This window comes from Grammomys surdaster, unplaced genomic scaffold (genome assembly GCF_004785775.1).
Source record: "Grammomys surdaster isolate TR1022 unplaced genomic scaffold, NIH_TR_1.0 187, whole genome shotgun sequence".
Taxonomy (NCBI): Eukaryota; Metazoa; Chordata; class Mammalia; order Rodentia; family Muridae; genus Grammomys; species Grammomys surdaster.
The window spans coordinates 8,199,239-8,216,848 of NW_021604632.1; the positions used below are offsets into that span (position 1 = coordinate 8,199,239).

Here is a 17,610-nt window from a genome sequence, read left to right on the forward strand (position 1 = left end):
CCACGCCCAGAGTCTGGTGCTATATCTTAAAGTGAGAATGTCCACAAGTTTATTTTTGCAACCTTTAAATCACAAAAAGCAGACGAAAGACTGAAAAAATAAAGACCAGATCAGAAGCCAGGCATGGTACTGCCCAACTCTTAACTGTACTTGGGAGGTGGACGCAGGATTCAAGGTCCATCCCCTGCTGTGTGAGTGTGAGGTTAGCCTGAGCTACACGGAAACCCCCTATTGAAAAAAAGATGTGGAGAGCCTGGGGGATATCTCAGCTGGCAAAGTACTTGCCACATAGTAACGAAGATCCGATTAACTCTCCAGCACCCACATAAAAAGCCAGGCATGGCGCACATACCTACAATGCCCACCCTGGGGAGGTAGACATGGGAGGATCTCAGGGCTTGCTGGCCAGCAGCCTAACACACTAAGTGAGCTCCAGGTCTCAAAAAACAAAATCATAGCTGACGCGGCACCTGAGAAATGACACTTGTGATTGACCTCTGGTGACCACATGTATGCATACACATGAGCAAACACATACACACACATACCACATACACAAAAAGGGCCAACTCAAATGTCAAAACAACTAAAACAGAGGCATGTCCCTGGTCCTAAACAATCCTTCACCATGTTGCTGTATGTCCAGAAGAAAGGAACTGAGCACAGGAGGAGCTAAGCCCTCCCAAGCAGCCCAGCAAGAAGGATGTGCTCTGAAGGAAAGGCCTCATGCTGTACCTAAGCCTCAGTGCTCCCCACCCCAGGTCTCACTTAGGCTAGGTTCACTTTCAAAAAATATTTTCTCCATAGTAGGAGAAAAAGGAGCCTTTCTTTCTACGGCAGTTGGCTGCCACATCTGGTACTGCTCTGAATAGAGGCTTTATGAGGAAGGGTCTACAGCCTGCAGGCATGGGTTATGCCACTGGCCAAAACAGTGAGAAACAGACTGAGGATTTATATGTCTGGCCAGCAGAGGTGCCTGAGATAATTTAGATGGAGCTGCTGTCACATCCCTAGGAGACACAGGTACCTTCTGTATTCCTATCCCAACCCAGAACTCACAGACACATGCACACGCACACGCGCACACACACACGCGCGTGTGCATATAGCTCCTTTGTTCTTCTGTTCCAGGGCTCAGACAAGAAAAGCACTGATTTCAGCTGGAGGTAGTCAGCATATAGTCTGTCTCCTGAGTGAGAAAGTGGGTAGGACAGCCTCCATCCCTGAGGAAGAATTAGGGGACACAGGCCTGTATCCTATAGCTCTGGACCAAGCATGCTGAACTCTGCCTTCCTCAGACTCCACAGATGGTATCTAAGGGGCAGAGTGACTGTGGTCAGCCTAGGACTGGCTGCCGTGCCCTCCCTGACTAGAGGTGAATCATACGTACTTCTGCCGCCATTGTTCTTCAAGACACTGGAGAGGTTGACAGAGGCAGTGCCCAGTAGTTCATTCCTCAAGGTATGACAGCTCCAGACCTTCAGATCTAAATGACTCTGGGCTGTGACATTCCTGGAAAACAAATAAGTGACTCATCACAGCCCCGCAGATGAGCCAGTCACCCCTTTAACATGAACAGACTGCTAAAAGCTACACTGCTGACATCTTACAGGGGACAAAACAGGAAGACAGTCACATACACACCTCACACGCTGACCTGTAACCCCTAGCTAATAATGAGCGCTCTGTGAGCTCAATGACATACAAACACCTAAGGAGGAGCACCATGGGGACCAAGGGCAGTGGAGTCTGCTATCCCAGCCTTCTCTCCATCCCCCTGCCTCCTGCACTCTAGAAGTGACCCCCTTACAGAACGATGATTTCATTCCAGAGAAGCTCGGAGCTCCCGATACGCTTCCCGGTCTTCTTGGTCTCGCTGGGGAGTCCATCCACGGCCACTTCCACATACGAGTTGATTCTGGGCTGGCGGTTGTGCACCTTGGGCTTTGCTGACACCACTGGATGAGACAAGAAGAAAAGGCGGATGAGTTAAGAACTCCCATAAGCCCCTTGGGGCAGACGGCCTGGCTCCTTTTGGTTATTTCCTTTTTAAAGATATTTTATTTTGTTTGTATTACATGGTGAATAGCTCTGTCAGGACAATGTTGGCTATGAATGGGTGACAACCTCATTTTCATCCCCAGCTCCCACATAAAAAAGGCTAGTGCCTGAGTAATGACACCCAAGGTTGACCACTGACCAAAACATCATGTGCACACAAACACACACGTACAAAATAAATGTTTTAGAACAAAAAATAAAAAGGGGTATAAACAAAACAAAGAAGAAACAAAAAGCATAAGTGTACAAACCAGTCTGAACTATAAAGGGAGAAAGATCACTCCCAACCCAAAAGCACATGAGATAGCCAAGTTCTTTGCCCACTGGCCTGCATCCCAGTCGCCCCAAATGAACGTTTAAATGACTGTCACCAAGTCCACTGCATGGCTGTGCTAACTCGTTACACTGTTGGGAAATGCAGCTCCTCCCAGCAGCTGAGCCTCCTCTAAGGTCTGAGAGCGCCGGGGTCCTGGAAGCCCTCAGGGACTCCTGCACTGCCTCTGAGTATCTCCATTTGGCCACACTGCAAAGTGGAGTGCTGTTTCCTCACTTTTGGCAAACCAGTTTTTAAAAAATAGCCTAAAGCTAATCAATCACTAAGACTCAACCAAGAGTTTCTACAGACACTGCTAGGCACACATCCTACGGAGCCCCACAACTCATGAAGCGCGAATATCCCATCTCCCTGACTGTACCCAGGAGGAAACAGGCTTGAGAAGAGAGGTCACTACGGCTGAGATGGGGACGCAATCCCAACATCTGAGGAAGAACAGGAGGAGCGCTGCAAGTTCAAGGCCAGCCTGGTCTACATGAGGCATTCCAGGCTGGACAGAGCTACTCTCAAAGATCAAAACAAAATAGCCAGGCAAAGTCACTCGTGCCTGTAATCCCACTGACTGGAGAGGCTGAGATAAGAGAATCATCTTAAGTTCAAAAGTCCACCCTGAACTACAGAGTGAGTTCTAGGTCAGCCTGAGCCAGAGTGTATGGGAGTGGGGAGGTTCACTTCTCCAGTTATATAAAGAAGGAGCAGTAACTACGGAAATCAAGAAACAAAACAAAATAAAATATCCAAAAAACAAAACAAAACAAAAAACATTTGGTGCTAAGAGTCAAGCAACAGGGCTGGGGGCTGAGAATAAAGGCTTGTCACAGACATAAAACCTAATGGAAAATGTACAGCTTTGCACGTACAGCAAGGCTAACTGACGCCATCTAGTGGTAAGATAGGAACACTGCATACCTTGACTTTAAAAATAGGAACATGTTTCAATCAGTCCTAGACAATCTCCTTAAAATCAACACCTGCCAGGCCTGGTGAAATATACCTTTAGTTCTGGAACGCAAGAGGCAGAGCCATGTGGATTTCTGTGAGTTCAAAGCCAGTCTGGTCTACACGGTGTGTTTCAGGCTAGCTCAGCAGGACTATATAGTGAGACCCTGTAGATAGCTCAGTGGTTATGAAGAACATTTATCACTCTTGTAAAGGACCTGAATCCAGCCCCCAGCACCCACAAGGAAGCTCACAACCATCTATAGCTCCAGTTCCAGGAGCTGATGCTGTCTTCCAGTCTCCTTAGGTACCACTCATGCATATAATAAACTTACATATATGCAGGAAAACACTCATATCTATGAAACAAAAATAAATCCTAGGAAGAGAATTAAATTCAAATTCTTTACTTCACAGCTGGGCCATCTAAGTTCCAGGGAGCCAGATGAATGTCTCTAAGATCAAAGTTAGTAAAAGGCAGGTATGAAGCAGGTGCCAACTCCCCCAAGTCAATTCTCTCTGCTCTCTCAAGACAGGCTTTTCCTTTTGTTCTGATCTGGTTTTAGTTTAGGTTTTTGTACTCTAGTTTTTTCCCTGGTTTGGTTTGGTTGGTTGGTTTGTAGGATGGTAGGTTTCGTTTGAGAGAGGGTCACATGTATCTGGAGCTGGCCTCCAACTGTCTGTGTAGCCAAGGGTGACTTTGAACTTCTAATCTGCCTCATCTGTGGATTACGGGCACACCACAACACCCAGTTTATTTAGTAGAACTCAACTCAGTCCTACTTCATGCATGCCAAACACACTCTAACAAGTAAGCTACACTGCCCAAGTCAAACTGCAAAAATCTGAGGCCTTAGGATAAATCCCCAAGTATCTTTAATATAAATATGCAGGTGTTAAGCAATGACAAGCTAGAAGAAAATAAGAAGGGGGGACAGGGAGACACAGATGTGAGGAACTTAGCAGGGAGTGGGGAAGGCCTCACTGAAGGGTGACTTCTGTGTAAAGACGAAAGCAAGCTAAAAGCATTTCACTCAGAGATAGCAAGGGCAAAGGCCCAGAGGCAGAGGCCTGCCAGGTGAGTTCAGCATACACCAGGAGGCCAGAATGACTCAGGCGTAATGAATGCAGAGGGAAGAGGACACAGAGAAAACAGTGCTCGTCAGCTTTGACTCTGAAATGCAGAGATGTGGCTAACATTTTAACAAGACTACTGGTTGCTGTGTAACCACAACATCAAGGAAGAAGACAAAGAGCAGAATCAGAAAGGCAGGTCTAAAGACCTTACTCTAGAACAGAGTGCTAGTGGCTAAGTGGCAACAGGACTGGCATGAGTGCTGGATACTAGATGCTGGCTTCCCTGCCAGGCCAGCGTGAGCGATAAGAAGTCAGGAGCATGGTTCCAGACACGGGCACTTGCTGTGTTCACTCTGAGAATGACAGTCAGGCTACTGAATACTGGGAGTTCCAGGGAAGGTATAGGCCACAGACACCAATCTGAGAGTGACCTTTTACTGAAGGCATTTAAAGCTATGAGGCTGGGTGGGACCACCGAGAGCATTAGCGTACAGAGGCAGAGCCCTGAGTACAAAGGAATCAACCATCTCAGACCATTTTAGCCAAAAGTTCTATTTTTCCCACATCCCCATTATTTGTCTTCTGTTGCAAGGACTCTAGTTATAATGGCATAATTTCCTGAGACAAATGCTACATTTCCAAACTGTTTCAGAACACCTGACTCTCCAGACAGATGTGCCTCAAAGACTTCAAACAATGACACTCACCTTTCAGGGTAAGCTGGGACTTCTCAAATGGCAGGGCCACTCCTGCCCGGCTGGAGCTGGCCGATGCCATGTCATCACAATGGAACTGTGAAGAAAGCAGAGTGGCAGGGTTAGTCAGCAGCTGAGGAGGAAACTAAAGAACTCAACCCAAAGAGCTGGAGAGATGGCTTGGTGTTAGGAACACTTGTGACCCTTGCAGAGGACCTGGGTTCAATTCCCAGCACCCACACAGTACTTCACAATCATTTGTAACTCCAGTTCTAAGGAACCTGATGCCTTCTTCTCAACTCCAAGGGCATCAGGCATGCATGTGGCATGCAGACATGAATGCAGGCAAAATATTCATCCACATAAAATTAAATAAATAAATCTTAAAAATTAAAAAGGAAACCTCATTCCCAGAAAAGGTTTGATAATTCATGCCTGCAATCTGTATGACAACACAAGTTTATAATCTCAGTGCTTGCAAGGTGGAGGCCATAGACAGGCAAGGTCATTCTCAGCTGTACAGTGAGTTCAAGGACAGCACAGTCTACATAGTAAGTTCCAGGACAAACAAGACTATATAAAGACAGCTTGTCTCCAAAAATATAAACAAACAAACAAACAACTAAGCCAGCTTTTTATGGGTCATTGAACCTAAAGATCTGATTGAACATTTCTCCAGTGATCTCAAATGGCTAATAAAGCCATACAAAGATGTCCGATACCACCCAACAGGCGTCCGTCACTCATGGGGTTAAAAGCAGAAGTTGACCTAAAACAGAATTCTTGAACTCAAATGTGATCCTTGGAACATCATCAGGTTTCACTTAGAAAATACTAGTTCCTTGAGCTGTGTGGATATTAGAATAACCTTAACCCAGTTCATTACACAACATAAAAAAATCACATTTGTCAATGTGATCAGTGATCTCAATAGACAGGCCTCCGAACAGCAGAAAGCTGTCAAGTCTGCCCTGCCGCGGGAGAGTGGCCCAAAATCCTAATTTTCTTGTAAGAACTATTTTGTTACTGGCAACAAATACTGTCAGTTGTTTCCTTAGAGTGTCAAGTTTGCTTCATTCAGTTTGAAGAAAATGTCTGCCAATTTCTCAAATCTCGTAACTTCAATTTGTTTCTCAGTTGTTTTCTGAAGGAAAAATTGTATTTCACGGGGGAAAAAAAAGCAACAACTCTACACAGATTCAAGAACTGCTCAAGTACTTATCTTCAGCATTCATATTCAACAGAGAGAATATACAAAGACAATGAGTCAAGAGTCAGATGGGCTGGCAAGATGGTTCACATGTCACACAAGCCTGGATACCTGAGTTCAATCTATGGACTCAAACCCACACAGTTCCACAAAGATGTCCTCTGACCTCCGATGCCCACAAAAGCCATGGCACTTGCATCGCCCTAACTCCTACACACACACACACACACACACACACACACACACACACACACACACACAAAGAACATAGGGACAATAATAAATAGGAAGTGGAGACGGCTCAGCTGTTCAGAGCATATATCTCCTTTAGAGGACCTGAATTTAGTGTCCACACAAACACATCATGTAACTCACAACTGCCTCTAACTCCAGCTCCAAGGGGTCCAACACCCAGGTGGCCTCTGTACAAACATGCACAAACATATACATAAACGCAAACTTTTAAAATATAAAAATACAGTGAGTTTTCAGCTGTGTTTTGTTTGTTTGTTTTTTGAAACACAGCCTCACTATGTAGCTCTGGTTTTCCTGGAACTCACTGTTGTAGACCAGGCTGACCTCTAATTCACAGAGATACTCCTTCCTCGGCCTCCCAAGTGGTGGGATTAAAGTTGTGCACCACCATAGGCAGCTCCTTCAAGGATTCTGTACTGAAGTGTTCCTTTCTCCTCAGACCGTGATGGAGAGTGTGAAGACAACAGCACTCGAGGCTGCAGAACCAGTGGCATCTTTGCTTTTGCACCTTCAATGCAAGCATGACCACAGTGAGATTGAGTGACAGGTGAGTGTTGTTATGAAGAGTTTTTATGATGCAGAGGTTCAAAGAGTGCTATTAAAGCAGCATCCGCTGAGTGCTGTGGTATGTCTATACGATCCCACAGCTTGAAAGACAGGAGGATCACTGTGAGTTCAAGGTCAGTTTGAGCTACATAGTAAGACTCAACCTCAAAAACATTGTAAGGGCTGCATGTGGTAGCACACACCTAAAATTCCAGCAGCACTCCAGAGGTGATAAGTTCAAGGCTAGTCTAGGTTATAAAACCAAAACAAAATAAACCATCAAGCCAGAGCTGTACTCATGACAGGCAAGCCCTCTGCCAGAGCTACACCTCTGACCCTAGATACTCTACCTCCAGTGGAAACCTCCAGAATGTTCCTCAGAGGAAAAAACAAAATAGTATAGTATTCTACAGCTCATGATCCCCAGAGACCTTGTTAAAACCTCCAACAGTGATTCTCAGTCCCTTCCACAGGACTGAGCAGACAACACTGGAACAACAAGAGCTCTCATCCCTGAAGTGCTGGCTTCTAAAACCCACACTATCTGAAGGCCTTTCTGCCTTTTCAAATTGTGGCGTGTTTTGTTTGTTTGTTTTGTTTTGTTTTGTTTTGTTGTTTTTTGAGACAGGGTTTCTCTGTGTAGCCCTGGCTGTAGACCCACTCTGTAGACCAGGCTGACCTTGAACTCAGAAATCCACCTGCCTCTGCCTCCCAAGTGCTGGGATTAAAGGCATGTGCCACTACTGCCCGGCTATTGTGGCCTGTTTCTAAAATGGGACACTGCACCACCCTGAAAAATGGAGATTCAAATAACATTCACCATTCTTAAACTGGGAGAGGGAAGGGGGAAGGGAGAGGAGCAGGAAGAGAACAGTGAACATGTGAACTTCTACAGAACAACTGTCACGGGACAGTGTAAGGAAACACGGCTGCATGGAAAGGACAGAGTCACTAAACCACACGTTCCCTCTTCCAGGACAGAGGTATTAGGAAATGAGACAGAGACTGAGAAACTTTAACTGTGTGTGCAACATTTATCTTTTACTATTTTAGATATTCTTAGATTTTTATGTTATATGTATGAGTGTTTTGCCTGTGTGCATGTATGTGGATCATTTGTATGTCTGGTGCCCATGGAAGCCAAACAAAAAAAAAAGGTTTCCACCGAATCCCTGGAACTGGAGTCATGGATGGGTCTGAATCACCTCGCGGGTGTTGGAAACAGAACCTGGGTCATCTGGAGGAACAACCAGCAGTGGTCTTAACCACTGAGTCATCCCTCCAGACCCAAGCCAGAGTTCTCAGGAGAGTTATCTCAATCTCTGAACCATTTGTAAGTCTGAGCATTTTTTCTAAGTGAACAACAGCTTTAAAGAAAAATGACAGTACACTGAAGGCCCCGTGGTTGGTGCTTTAACAGAGGCTTAGGCTCAAAGAGTTGGAAAACCACTACTTATAGACTTTAAAATCTTGATGTCTGTTTGGATACTCCCTTCCCCAAGGCAACTGAAGTAAGGGTAGTTTTTGAAGCAGCTTCGTCTCCTGATCTTTGGCCTTTGGTCCAAAGGTCTAAACAACGAAACTTGGAGCCTCCACAGGGATTTGTTAAGGAGGAGAAAAGCAAAGGATCTTGATCTACAACTAACAGCCCAAAACAAAATCAAGGATAAGCTCAGGAAGAACAAACCCAGCTGAGAACATAAGGAGAAATAGGCCCCAAACGCCATCTCTCTCCAGTCCTTCCTAATTACAGCCCGCCGTTTATGAACACTGATCTGTTATTATGTGAGCTTTGTCTGCCACTCCAGATCCAATTAGCCAGGTACCACCTGACCATTGCAAGGTAAGCTATGTGAACTGTAAAACCCTCCAATGTGCACATAGAGAAAACTGACCATAACTAGAAGGTGAAGACAGGCATTGGTGTTCTGGGCATGTCAATTCCCATCAGTCAACACCACACAAGAGGTCTAGATAGATGCCAGAGTTTGCGGCTAGCAATGGGCTATACCGCAAGACTAAAGGAAGCTTGTAAAACCTGAACACAGAATGTGTTCCACTTCTGATTCAGAAACACAAATAGATGACTCTTTCCAGCTAGTAATGAGGACATGTTCACATATACAACTGAAAGACAGACAGAGCAGGAAGGAGGAAACAGGAAGTGGGGAGAAGAGAAGAAAGAAAAGAGTCAGGAAAATAAGCTTAGCTTCTGTGCCAGAGACAGGCAGGGGAGGAGGGAGACCAAGGGCTGCATACACAGATTCCACCTCTGCAGACAGTAACGAGCCAGTGGAAGGTGGGGAAGACACCAAAACTCCTGACCCTTTCCAATTTGAGCAGATTCACACAATTTCTAAATAAATAAGATGGCATTTTATCTCTGAATTTACCATCCATGTAAGGCTTGACAGGCAGTTTTGAGATTTTTTGTTTGTTTGTTTTGTTTTTTTGTTTTTGGTTTTGTTTTTCTGAGACAGGGTTCTCTGTGCAGCCCTGGCTGTCCTGGAACTCACTCTGTAGACCAGGCTGGCCTCGAACTCAGAAATCCGCCTGCCTCTGCCTTCCAAGTGCTGGGATTAAAGGCGTGCACCACCACTGTCCTGCAGCAGTTTTGTTTTACGTTTTGTTTTTTTCTTTAACCTGTGTCTCTAAGTACATGCACTTATACGCACTGGAGGCCAGAGAGGGATGCTGGTCATCCTCTATCACTCTCCTTACTCCTTTGAGGCAAAGTCTCTTCTTCTTGAAGCTGGAGCTCAAGTTTTATTGGCTAAACAGCAGCTCCCAGTAATGCTCCTGTCTCAGTGCTGCCCCAGGCTGGGGTTCAAGTGTGCCAGGAACAGCAGCTGGTTACCTAAGTGCTGGGTCCATGCTCCAGTCCTCCCAACTCCATGCTAGCACTCCTAACTCCTAAATATGCTAGCCACATATTTTGTTTTTGAAGACATGGTCCCCTATAGCCCATGCTGGTCTTGAAGATAACTTAAAGATATTTATTTTATGTATAAGTACATTACAGATGGTTGTGAGCCACCATGTGGCTGCTGGGATTTGAACTCAGGACCTCTGGGAGAGCAGCCAATGCTCTTACCCGCTGAGCATCCCTCCAGCCCCCATGCTAGTCTTGAACTCATCAACCTTTATTTAAACTCAGGAGGCAGAGGCAAGTGGACCCCTGAGTTCGAGGACAGCCTGGTCTACAAAGAAAGTTCCAGGACAGCCAGGACTATGCAGAGAACAACAACAACAACAACAACAACAATAATAATAATAATAATAATAATAATAAATGACTGAAAAAATGCTAAAGAAATAAAAAACAACAACATGTGTTATAGTTGCTGTTCAAAGTCCCCTTCCTACCCAATTATACAGGCAGCTGCCTCTCCTTAAACCCAAGAAGAGAATTAACTTTGTTTCCCAACAGACTGAACTGAACCACTTTCTTCGCTGAGGTCCTAACACAAAGATCAACCTATTGGCACCTCACACTTAGCAATGCTGGGAATGTGGCTCAGCCTAGCACAAGAAAGGCCCTGGGTTCAAGCTCCAGTACAGAAGAGTTTTAATGTGCCCAGCTGGAAACAAAAGGAAGTCCAATGACACAGGGCAGCAAAGCAGGTAGGAGACAGAGTTTGGCTACAAGAATCCTCCTCTTCCTTGTATTTTCCTGCAAAGCATCAAACCCAGGACCTCAGGCTTACTAGTCAAGTGTTCTACTGCTGACTACACCCCAGATCCTGCACTAGCTCAGAATCTTGACTTGGCTTGCAGGACACAGATGGTGCATTGGAAATAAGAGTGACTCTTCTTTTATTTATTATTCCTGAATTATAATTCACATGCCATAAATTTATTCTGTTTGTTTTGGTTTTTGTTTTGTTTTGTTTTTTTGAGACTGGGCTATCCAAACACGTGTAGCTGTGGCTATCCTGAACACGTTCTGTAGACCAGGCTGTCCTCAAACTCACAGACCTCCACCTGTCTCTGCCTCCGAGTGCTGGGACTAAAGCATCACCATGCCCAGCTCATTCTCCTTTTTAAAAAACAAAATCTCTTAAATGGGTGTAGTGATGCACACCTTTAATCACAGCACTCAGGAGACAGAAGCAGGTGGACCTCTGTGAGTTCGAGGCCAGCCTAATCTATATAGTGAATTCCAGGACAGCCTGAGCTACATAGAGAGACCCTGTCTTAAAAGAAAAAAAGGAAAGACAAATTCTCTTTGGGCAAGATTGATTTCAAACTTACTATGTCCCCTTGAATCAGATTCCCGTGCCTCCACAGCGAGTGCCTGGGCTGACAGACACGCACCATCAGACCTGGTTTGTGAAAAGCTGGAGACAGAACCGACTAAGCTCCATCCCTCACTCCATAACTCATCCTTCTAGGGCACACAATTGTACCGGGCTCTAGGAGCTTTGAAGCTGCCATCACCTCTGACTCCAGGCCATTTCATCACTCCCAAATAAACTCTGTCAACGACTGGCCCAGCCCCTCTCCCCCAGCTCCCCGCAAACATCAATCTATTTTTGTCACAGTGGATTTGCCTACTCCAGACAATTCATACAAATGCAACCACGTGACCTGTGTGTGGTCTTGTAACTGCTTTCTTTCACAGAATGTTTCAGGTCACTGTAACGCCTACCTTTCCTTTTGTGGCTGAATGTGGCTCCATTGGACAGTGGTACCTTTTACTTATCCATTTGTCTGTTGTGGACACTGGGCTGTTAGGACCAGTTGATTCACTCTTTTCTCTCCTTTAATACTTACTTATTCATTTTTCATTTGTTTGTATGCATACCTCCATGAGCTCTTATGTGCACCAAGTGCACGGAGCTGCCGTTGTGAGCCACTGTGTGCATCCTGAACTTGGGCCCTCTGGATGAGCAAGGACTCTTAACCAGTGAGCTACATCTCCAGTTCTGCTTCTTGTTCTTCTCTGTGCTCAAGATGTAAGGACCCCAGGCCTGACCCATGCCAAGCAAGCCCTGCCTCTCTGCACACAGCACACTGACTGGGCCACACTGCCAGTCTGCCTCGTTTTTACTTCTGTTTTGCTTTTAACTTTACTTTTTGGTTCTAACAAAATGTCCTCAAGCTCTTTATGAATTGAGGATGACCTTGAACTCCTGATCCTCCTACCTCTAGGAGAAAGTTCTGGGTTATTCTTGGCTGTGTATTATAATGAGGTTCCAGGCCAACCTGAACTAAGAGAGAGAGTAAGAGGACAACACTTTAAGCTGAGCACTCAGGAGGTAGGGAAAGAAGAATCAGGCTTTTAAGGCCAGTCTTAGTTACATGGTAAATTTGAGGCCAGTCTGGGCTACATGGAACCCTGTTTCAAAACAAAACAAAACAAAACAAAAGATTAAAAAAGAAGACTCCTTTAATCCCAACACAGGAAGGCAGAGGTGAAGAGGAGGAAGAAGAGAAGCAGAGCCAGCCTGGCCTAGTGGAATAGATCTGTAACCTCAAGCTGAGGCAGAAGAATCACAAGGGCCAGCCTATGCTACAACAGTACAAACTTAATCTGAGTATCTGACTGAGACTATCTTAGGAGAAAAAAGGAGGTGGGGCAGCACTGGGGCTCTGAGGTCCGTGCTCCTAATACACATAAGGCCTGGGTTCACTCCTAGCATTTGCATCCTAAACAAGAGGGAGACGCGCAGGGCATATTTGTAAGTAAAGACCATCCCTGTATCCTCTTCTAAAAGATTTGGAAAAGTCTGTCCTACAGATCTCTCCTTCCCTTCCCACCCTCAAGCCTATCCAGACTTTTCCAACACACACACTTGCTTCTTTCCTGGCCTCTTTCCAGCATCCAGCACTGAACTGTCTTCCACTCACGAAAGGCCCAAAGTGAAAAACAATCACATTTCAGAAACGTTGCCAAACAGCATGTAAAAATTGGAAGGGAGCTTTGTGCTAGAAAGAGGCTGCCAGCACTGGCCACCTCCACCACACAGTCCAGGTTCAACCCTAAGAAGACCAAAGTGGTGTGTGTGCCTGAGGTGCACTGGAGGTGAGATCTGCACCACATCGCCTCAGCCCAAGAGGCACAACTGGTGATGGAAAGAAAGGTCTGAGGTGATGTTGAGACCAACCACTCAGAGCAGACAGGCTGGACTGCGGTTGTACGCTCTGCCTCTGCCTGGCCATCAAAGTCTTCAAGAGGCCACCAAGAGACAGAAAGAAGCAAAAACAAAACAAACAAAAAAACAAAAAACTAAACACAGTGGAAATCTCTCTTTTGGTGTGGTTGTCAACACCACCCCACAGATAAGACACCAGTCTTTAGCTAGGTAACTTTCTGGAACTATTAAGGAGATCCTGGGGATGGTACAGCCTATGGGCAGCCATGTGGATGGCGGCTGTTCTCATGACATCAGAGGTGATGTCAGCAGCTGTGCAGTGGAATACCCAGCTAGTTAGAAAGCAACAAGAGAAAATATTTCAATATGTCATGGAAGGGAAATAACAGAGATGGTAAAACAGATCTCGAGACAAACACCATAGAGGATGCATGAGTAACCAAAGGAAGAGGCCCACTCTGAGTCAAGAGACTCGGCATCACCTTGAAGGGATTACCACTCGAATCACTGTTTCTAAACCAAGGGCAATGAGGAGAACAAAGATCTCACAACCTTCTAAACAGATTCTAGTTGGGATCAAAGGAATGAGATCTTCCCTGAGAACAAGATGTCAGCTCTTATAGAATCCGTCACAGTCCTGAATTATACAGGGATTCTAATGATCACTTGGGCCAGGCTGCTGAGACGGCTCCAAGGAAAAGGTGTTTGCTGGCAACACTGAGGATCTGAATCCATCCCACACAGTAGGAGAAAAGAACAACTCCTGAAAGTTGTCCTCTGACCTCCATGTGTATGCCATAATCTAATCACAATCTGACTTGATGTTCATGAATCCATTATCTTCCTGATGAAAACTTCAGATCCCAAGACCAAGAAATCCAAGGGTCACCCACTGTCTTAGTTAGGGTTTCCATTGCATGAAGAGACACCATGACCAAGGTAACTCTTATCAGGACAAAACATTTCATTGGATTGGCTTACAGTTTCAGAGGTTTAGTTCATTCTCATCGTGATGAGAAGCATGACAGCATTAAGGCAAACATGGTGCTGGAGAAGCCCAGTGTTCTACATCTTGATCCAAAGGCAGCCAGGAGGAGACTGGATGTGTTTCACACTGGGCATAGGTTGAACATTTAAGACCTCAAAGCCCCACCTCCACAGTGACACACCTCTAACCAGGCCACACTTCCTCATAGTGCTACTCCCCATGGGCCAAGCATTCAAACACCTGAGACTATAGGGGCCAAACCTACTCAAACCACCACATCCACCCACTGCAAGGTTCCGTTTGTGTTAAATCTATAAGACAGCAGGCTGGGGATGAGGGGAAGAGGAGGGGAATGCACTGTGCTCAACATGTATTTGGTAAAGCTGGTATTTTAAACTTTAAAAACCCATTTATTGTCCTACTTGCCTTTCTCTTTCCATCCTCGGAGGCTCAGAAACTGGTTGCCAACCAGAAAGCCAGAAATTCCTGAAGTCAGCACTTGAGCTGATTTCAGAAGCACTCCAAGATAACAGTTGTAAAAACAACCTTCCCAACTAGAGCAAAAGAAACCCATCAGCTTGTTGTTTTCAAAAGGCCTTTCTTTAATACTAGTACTTGGGAGATAGAGGTAGAAGATCCCTTAAGTTCAGGGCCAGCTTGGTCTACATAGTGAGTTCTAGGCTAGGGCTACATAATAAGACCTTGTCTTGAAAAAAAAAAACAAACAAACAGAAAAAGGGGGAGGGGGGTCTTAGCCAGGAGGTGGTGGCACACAATGTTAATCCCAGCACTTGGGAGGAAGAGGCAGGTGGATTTCTGAGTTTGAGGCCAGCCCAGTCTACAGAGTGAGTTCCAGGACAGCCAGAGCTACATAGAGAAACTCTGCCTCAAAAAACAAAAAAACAAACAAAACAAAAACAAAAAACAAACAGAAAAAGGAGAGGCGGGGTCTTAGCCAGGAGGTGGTGGCACACAATGTTAGTCCCAGCACTTGGGAGGCAGAGGCAGGTGGATCTGAGTTCAAAGCTAGCTAGATGGCCAGGGCTACATAGTGAGACCCTGTCTTGAGGGAAAAAAAGTAGGGGGGGGGGGTGGGAGTGGGGAGGATGTCTTTAAATGAAAAAGAAGAGAGACCCAACTTCCCTGCAGTACCTAGGTGGTCTTCAGACATGGCCAGTGTTGACTGAACTACAAGTTCAAGCTCAATAGCAACATTTTTCCTGGACACATAGTCACATTCCTCTCTGGGTGACCTTGTCCAGTCTCAACTCCAGGCTATACAGTAACAGCTCCATGTACACATCTCCTGCCCCTGCTTGCCACCTGACTTCCTCATTTAATTGCCCCAGTATCTTCTTCTCTTGGGTTCATACTAGGCCTTGTACAATCAATGTGAACAAAACTGAATCTAAGCCCTGACTGCCCTATGTTTTTGTTTATTGAGACAGGGTCTTATGTAGCCCAGGCTGGATTCCAAAGGATGATAACTCTGACTGAACTCAAATCCTCCTCCAGTCTCTGCCTGAGTGCTGGGATTACAGATGTGTGCCATCACATCCCATTTATGCTGTGCTGGGGACCAGACCACAGCCTTTATGCACACTAGGCAAACACTCTACCAACTGGGCCACGTCTCCAGCTCTTGTCCCCCATTTAATGACAACTCCATTTTCTCTCTGTTCATATCCAAACCTTGGGAGTCACCTTTGCTCTCATCCTCTCACTCCATACCCAAGTCACCTCATCCACAGATCTGACTGGCTGAGCTTCAGAATATACCCCAATGAATTCTTCACCTTGTATGACAGTGCCCTCCTCATACATCTTTTACCTCTGCCCTGGCTCCTCTTTTTCCTCCTCACAAAAATCGCAGTGTGCCTGTCGAAAGGCAGGACAGTATCCACTCCTCAGCTCAGATGCTTCACTCATCCTGTGATCACCAGCATCCACATAAAGGCCCACAAGGCCTTCCCTGACCTGCCCAATGTTTGCTCCCACACCCCAAACCCTTGTGAACTCACTATCTCTGCTCACTTAGCCTTCTCCAGCCACGCTGTGTTCCTGGCTGATCCCCAAACCTGTCAAGGTGTTTCCCCTTCCAACCATTTGATCTTGGTTATCCCTTCGCCTGGACTGTCCTACCCTCACTCAGTCCTGTGTTCCATCCCTTTTCCCCTTTGGGATCTCGGATAAGAGCCAGCACACCTCGATCCTGGCACCCAGGAGGCTAAGCCAGAAGGAGTGTCAGTTTAAAGCTAGCCTGAGCTACAATATAAATTCCAGAAAGTCTGAGCACTGAGAAAGTGTGAGACCTGTCCCACCAACCCCCCAAGAAAGACTGCTAAGATTACAAGCATGAGTCACTACATACACCCTGCTGAAACGCATTTAATTATATTGTCTTTGCATAGTAAATATAAATTACCACCATTTATAACATGTATTTATAGATTACATTTATATGATTTTACTAGAATATAAAACATTGGATCCAGCCAGCAGTAGTGGCACATGCCTTTAATCCCAGCACTCCAGAGGCAAAGACAGGAAGATCTTTGTGGTTTTGAGACCAGCCCAATCTACAGAGTGAGTTCCAGGACAGCCAGAGGTACACAGAGAAACCCTGTCACAAAAACAAACAAGCAAACAAAAATCAATGCAACATTGCAGCTTTCATGTTGAATCTCCAAATTCTGATGCATTTGACACTTATAGGCTGTACCAGGGTTTGACAGCATATGTGGTCAGTGGCCTCCATACTGAACAGCCAAACTCCAGAAAAACGCCTGTAATAAAGTGGGTTGTACAACTATCCCCTGAAGGAAGAATATTTTCCTAGGAAAAGACAATTGTGGCAGAAGCTGTGGTTTGAATAGGTCCCCAAAGTGTACCTGGTGGAAACTTTACCCTTAGCCGGGCAGTGGTGGCACACGCCTTTAATCCCAGCACTTGGGAGGCAGAGGCAGGCGGATTTCTTGAGTTCGAGGCCAGCCTGGTCTACAGAGTGAGTTCCAGGACGGCCAGGGTTATACAGAGAAACCCTGTCTCAAAAAACCAAAACACAAAACAAAACAAACAAACAAAAAAGTCTAGAAACTTTACCCTAGTGCAACAGGGTTGGGAGAAGAGACCTTTAAGAGATTAGATCCTGAGAGGCCTGGTGCTCACAGAACACTGACAGGCCCATAGTCCTGTGCCTATGCTTGTTCTCTTGCCTTCTACCATGGAATGACTTAGCAGAAAGGTCCTCCAAAGTAGACCCTCTGTCTTAGTTAGGGATTTACTGCTGTGAGCAGACACCATGACCAAGGCAAGTCCTATAAAGGACAACATGTAATTGGGGCTGGCTTACAGGTTTAGAGATTCAGTCCAGTATCATCAAGGTGGGAGCATAGCAGCATCCAGGC

General features: G+C 45.6%; 1 protein-coding gene across 1 annotated transcript in view; it reads right to left on the reverse strand.

Annotated features, from left to right (window-relative positions):
• Wwp2 (WW domain containing E3 ubiquitin protein ligase 2) overlaps positions 1–5,200 on the reverse strand; it is a 107,362-nt gene extending 102,162 nt beyond the window's left edge. The window contains exons 1-3 of the mRNA XM_028768574.1: positions 5,119–5,200; positions 1,811–1,958; positions 1,391–1,512 (exon numbers count right to left, since the gene is read on the reverse strand). Coding sequence (XP_028624407.1) covers positions 1,391–1,512; positions 1,811–1,958; positions 5,119–5,188 — 340 coding nt within the window. The 5' untranslated portion in view covers positions 5,189–5,200. The remainder of the gene's footprint in view (positions 1–1,390; positions 1,513–1,810; positions 1,959–5,118) is intronic.
• Between the last annotated feature and the right edge of the window lie 12,410 nt (positions 5,201–17,610).